The sequence below is a fragment of the Electrophorus electricus genome, chromosome 5, assembly GCF_013358815.1.
Source record: "Electrophorus electricus isolate fEleEle1 chromosome 5, fEleEle1.pri, whole genome shotgun sequence".
Lineage (NCBI taxonomy): Eukaryota > Metazoa > Chordata > Actinopteri > Gymnotiformes > Gymnotidae > Electrophorus > Electrophorus electricus.
Genome location: NC_049539.1, coordinates 3771960 through 3777959, shown reverse-complemented (window position 1 = coordinate 3777959; position 6000 = coordinate 3771960). Strand labels below are relative to the sequence as shown.

The following is a 6000-nucleotide window of genomic DNA, read 5'->3' as shown; positions in this document are numbered from 1 at the left end:
TAGTTAGGTAAGGCCTCGCGGCAGTGTGTGGAAGTGAGTGGAACTCAGGAGATCTCATCTGGGAAGCTGCGTGTCTTTGGACAAAGCACGGATGCCATTCCTGACAGAAGAAAGGGGCACGCTAGTCGATGACATGGAACAAACAGTCATTGTGTTATTGTCTGAGAAAACTCAATCTGTTAGTCCGGGCTACGCCCCCCCCCCCCCCCCCCATGCACACACCCCACCCCCAAAACCTACAGTGCCACCACCAGCCCTTAATCCCAGGACAAAAATGAGCGCAGAGGTCAGAACACAAAGTCAAACAGCGGGGATATTTTTGTTGGTTTTGGCAGCTTCTGTTTGGCTAGTGGAGTTTATCCATGATGATTAATTCGCCTATACATCATCAGTCAAAGGAGGCATCAGAAAGCATGACGTTTCACTCACGGGTCAAGGCACCCAGTTGAATCACAGCGATATTTCATCTTGCCCACTTTAGTTGATGCTGATTCTGTCAAGTGACCCTTCCATCTCCTGGTAATATGCTACTACATAATGGGAGACTACACCATGGGTAGATCCAATGGCAGGCCACACTAGTACTCAGTTTGATCAGTTCCCTGCTCTGTCACATCCACTTCTACATCCCAAGCCCTTAATGAGCTGGACTGGGCATTAGAGAAGGTGAAACCTTTAACTAATCAGCCAAGACTAGACCTGCCCATCCTCAATAGTGATGCATTTTGCCTGCTGGAGTAATTGATGGTATAAGATCAGAACCAGGTGATGCCCTACCATATCATATGGCCTACTACTGTATGACATTATCCACTCAGACACATAGACCAGTTGTTTTTTGTTGGGTTTTTTTCTTTTTTCTTTTTTTTGCTAAACGCATCCTTTAAATGCATTACGAAGTCAAGCCTCTGTCTTGAGCAGGGCGTCCTTCTGTCTGAGGAGCAGCTGGTGTTGTCTGGCTGGCGTGGACGTGTGCTCCCTTCTTTCCATCTCCTTCAGTGAGCAGCACGGCACTGCAGCTGCAGTCCGAATGGCTTCTACATGGGAACAAAGCAGGGAGAAAAGGCTCCCCATTAGCCGAACGAGCGATGCCGGGTTATTTGCTTACGGCTATGTGCTAGCTATTTGGCTGTTTGTATCCAGGCTCCCCTGGGGGGGCGTGCGCGCGCGTGTGTATGTGTATATGGGACGGCAGGCAGACGTGTGCCGGTCATGACCCCGGCGATGGGGCCACAGGCAGCCGTCGGCTCTGTTAAGTGGTTGGAAGGCACGTCCCTCGCACCGCCACAAAGCCACCCGTCAGGTGGTGGGGGGGGGGTCTGGGTGGTCAGCCCTGCTGCAACACGAAAACACGCTTGTGTAAAAGGATGCAGCGCCCGACTCCAGGGATCTGATACAAAGAGACAGATATGAATGACAAGTTACAGCAACTCCTCTTCAATCAAAGCAGACAAAGGGCCACTGCATGTCAGTGACGGTAACTGAGAAGCAATGACGGCAAACCCTCACCACACCCCACCCCAGGGGAGCAGGGCAACGGAGGGGGCGAGCAACCATGTCAGAGTGGTGGGCCGCTGAAGAAAGAGGAGCTGTGGTCTGTGGGACTGGAGAAGCAGTTGGACAGCAGCCAGGGGTCTGTGAGGGGATCAAAGCCATCAGTGAGAGGAATCAAAGGCCAAGGGAGCTGCCAGAATTGACCTCACCAGCCCATTCTGACTCGGCCCAGGTGTGGAAACGCCACCGCGGACCTCCGCGGGAGAGCACAACCTCGACACAGACTGTGCAGATTGTGTGGCGGCCAGCAAGCATAAAATGGGCACGTTGTGCGGAGGCGCTGAAGTGAACCTAGCCAGGCTCGGCTAGATCAGGATGTGGTCTGAAGTGCTCGGGCTCCGGTGCTGCAGGCCCGAGAGAGCAGCACCAGCACTTGGTGCCATAGTCCTCCTGGCAAACATTCAGAACCAGACATGAAACAAATCGCTGTATTCAGTGTCACATGCCCTTTTCATGCCAGCACATATAGGCCATGTAGCCATGTTTGCATACACAGATGCGCACACACACACACTTGCAAACATACACATATAAACCCAGACTCAGGCATTTGGCAGGGATACAGACTGGCACACCTAGTTTTTGGAAAAGATTTCATGTTGTCATCAGTTGTTGGATGGTTGTGTTAGACTGCCTTTCACTCAGCAGTGTTGATTCAGTGCAGAACCCAAATCTGCAGCCGACATGGCGACTGCCCCTCTAAAGTAGTCCTCTCTAAACCGAATCTGACTGCATGCCAGCTTCTTCCATCTTTATTAGCTTTAGTGTCTCACTCTGTAATAACAGTTAGACATTCATCCATCACAAAAGAACCACAAATTGTCACAAATAATACTGCTGAGCAATGGCAATTCAGAATTAGCTTGTGCCGCAGTGAAGTTACATCCAGGTCTGCACCTTCATCGTTTAGTGCTTCGTGTGGTATGTGTATAGCAGACTGGGCCACACTGGGCACAGGCCAAAGACACTGCTGTGGCAACTGGACTGGGTTGTTGTCCAAGCTGCCTCTAGAGCAGGGAATCTCTGCTCTGGCCAAGCAGTAAGGTCCAAACGACATGGGTGGTGCTGAGCAGCACACCATACCCTCACCCATTCGGGCTCCTCTCCCCGGCAGCAACATGGGAGCAGGACTGCGAACGATAGCAATGCTGTCGACAAGTCAGACCCATGCCATCCAGTAAAAAATATGGCCTGGTCCACTGGGATAGCTGTAGACCTTTCCAGCCAAGGACCGCCTTGCCTTGGCCTGGCTGATGGAGAGGTAGTGAGTAATATCACTGGACACTCTTAGTGCATTCGTCATTTATGACAGCAGTTATGTAAGCCCATGCGTACGTGCCAAGTGTAAATCACCTAATTGCTTCAAGGTAAAGCCAGGTGGAATGTGTGTATATAATTTTTCAAAGGTGTCATTACTGCGTAGCTAAGCAAACACTGGCAGAGGGCAATGATTTAATGAGATTTCATGTTCTTTTCGTCAGCTTTTGTGCTGTTCTTACCAGTGTCTGATAGGTGGAAGGCTCTTTGGCTCTCAAACTCAGGGTGTTTTGTTCAATATATTTTTGAGCTGTTCAGGCCACCATATACATCATTTTCACTTATTTTAAATACTGTCTAAATTGAAAATACATGGAGTGATAACTGTGATTTGCAGTTTCCTAATAGATATTAGACTGACAATTTCTCTTTAAAACCTAGCGTAGGGGCAGTCTCAGGTCCCCCATGACTGCACTGCTTGATGTGTTTTGGGTGGTGTTGATATGGAGTAATGTGGTAGTTATGATTACTGTAGGTACTCATATGGGGTAATGGGGAGAGTACTGACCACTAAGTACTGATATAAAGTAATGACTGATATTTAGCTGTACATATTTAGCTTTTGGAACAAAAGTTTAGTGCAACTCCTGCCAGGGGATCCAACCTACCTGTCTCCTTGCCATACTTGGAAGGTGTCTCAAGATTGCAAACAGAACCAAATCTAAATCTAATTTATGTATTGTGGTCTATCCTGAAGTTTCTGAGCTGTTCCCTTGTCCTGCTCCAATTGCAATCATTGCCCATCTTAAGGTAGTGTAAGAGGCTAAATGAGTAAGTCCACCTTAAATCCTTTACATGAAATTGCGGTTTTACTGTTCTTTACAGGTGAAGAGAAAATTATGCTTTCAAAAGAGATGAAAATCATTGTGTACACATTTGCTCTAGCAGGATTTCCACCATTCGAACAGGTGTGCCACTGGCTGTGGGTCTACAGAATTTTGTAGTCAACCAGTCAGAAAGAAGAAATCCCTGTCTGATGATAGGCTGCTTTCATTTGGTGCTCGCCATGACAACTCAAGTGCCGCTCAGACTGGTGGGTGGCCTGTGTGATGCACTGCTTCCAAAAGAATATTTAGCAACACAGTTTAGAGAATTTATTTGACGTTAATTTATTTCAGAGCTTTTAGGTGTTAACAGGGTAAAGGAAAACTGGTATTCTTTGAAACTGCCCTGTGGTATAAATGGTTAACTAGGGTTAAAAATACTCCAACCGTTACATCACTGAAATGTATCAAACACATTTTTTTGTTTGTTTTGTTTTATGTCCATTTAAATCTCTGGTAAGAAGCTGTAAAATAGTGGAAGTTATTTACTAGGTTGAACACTAGACTGGCACAGTGAGCAGGACGTGCTAGACATGAATACTAACCAGCAAGAAGCAATAAGTTGGCAGGTTGGTGCTGGGCAGGCCTAGCTTAGCTAACCTGGCAGAGGGATCTTCTTTCCTTCTGGCAAACCCTTCCCACCCCCACCCAGTGGACAAGTCGCTAGCACCGAGGCACAATCATGTTTAGCAGCATCCATAAATAGATGTACTAATTTATTACCAGGAACGGTTGAGAAGCATAACCGTGTCCTTTCCAGCATCTGGGCCTCCGTTAAGGATTCCACTGCATACCTGCACAGATCTCCATCATTTCTCTCAGTCGATTTGCTGCTGGTTGTATTTAAAAGGTACAGAATGCTCCTTCCAACCACACACATGTGGCTCACGTGTTCTCCATAGGGGAAAGAAACCCTTCTGAGTTTGGGGTTATTGACAAAACATGTTCCAGCAGACTATTTCCATTGACTCTTCAATCATGCACACACAAATAAAATATTAAACTATTGAAACAGCCATTTTTAACAAAATAATTATCACCCATTAAAATGGCGCACATAGCAAAAAAGGTAACATATTTCCATATATATATATATATATATATATATATATATATATATATATATATATATATATATATATATACACACATACATACATACATACACATACACAGACACACACACACACACACATATATATACTATTTTGGCAGACAGAACTTGAATTAGTTCATTATTGTAAACAACTTGGCTCATTCTCATTCTCTCTCTCTCTCTCTCTCTCTCTCACACACACACACACACACATCATTCATGGCTCCAGTTTCAGGTTGTCTAAAACCTTTACTCTTGTGCTTAATGGCAGTCTTGGTGCAAGGCTCCACAAGTGCTTGTCTTTAGTACAACACAGCAGCGAGTCTTGTCACTGTCGCAGTGCACAGTGACCTGCGCACCTTACACACCCACACGGGTTTGAGCGGAGAAGTCTCAGGGTCAGAGGAGATGTGGACCAGGGTTCCTAGTTGGGGTTTTGGCCAGAAAGCCTGGCAGAAGATGAGGCACTTTGCCTCACAGATACAGAAATGATACTGGGGTGACAGAGAGAGGCAGATTAAAGAACAGTAGGGTGTAAGGCCATGACTTCTTTATCACAACGTCTCTTCCGCGTTATTCCTTCTGACCATGGCTTAAGGGTGACACAAAGCTTGACCACTCTGACCTGCTCCTTTTAAACCAATTCTCCCCCTCTGCAATGTCTGCAAAGGTTCAGCCTCAGAAGGCAGCGGCTGGTATCTAGGCTCAGTGATTTTGGGCTCCAGTGGGGAGTGGGGGGTGGGGGGTGGGGAAGAGGAATTGGGTCCTCAGTTGTCATCCTCGTCACTGATGTCCTCCTCCCCCAGGGCCTTCTCTGGGATGGCATCCAGGCTGCGGCAGGGCCTGGAGTCAGAGCCAGTGGACGGCATTGCTGCTGGACCTCCCTTGGCCAGGCCACAGGCCAGGGCAGCGTAGTGCAGCTGCTTCAGGTTCTCCAGCACCTCCACCCGAGCATGCTTCAGCAGGTCTGCCTGGCCCTGAAGAGACAGCAGGTGTCCGCTCAACGGCTAATATAATTATTAGCACCTTTCTTGACAAATAATAAAAGTTATAAAAAGACACGAATCAATCTAACAGATATTCTCAGTCGTTTCAATATCACAGCTGGGAGAAAATGTCACAAGGACACTGTATATATCCCTGGGGTGGCAGCATGCAGGAGTACTGGATAAAACAAATATGTGCAATTAAATGAACAAAATAAGCATC

General features: G+C 46.9%; 1 protein-coding gene across 1 annotated transcript in view; it reads right to left on the bottom strand.

Moving 5' to 3' along the window:
• Positions 1–4846: 4846 nt before the first annotated feature.
• Positions 4847–6000, bottom strand: part of LOC113578812 (inactive phospholipase C-like protein 2) — a 32299-nt gene continuing 31145 nt past the window's right edge. The window contains exon 6 of the mRNA XM_027012277.2: positions 4847–5768. Within this exon, the coding sequence (XP_026868078.2) occupies positions 5559–5768 (210 nt within the window). The 3' untranslated portion in view covers positions 4847–5558. The remainder of the gene's footprint in view (positions 5769–6000) is intronic.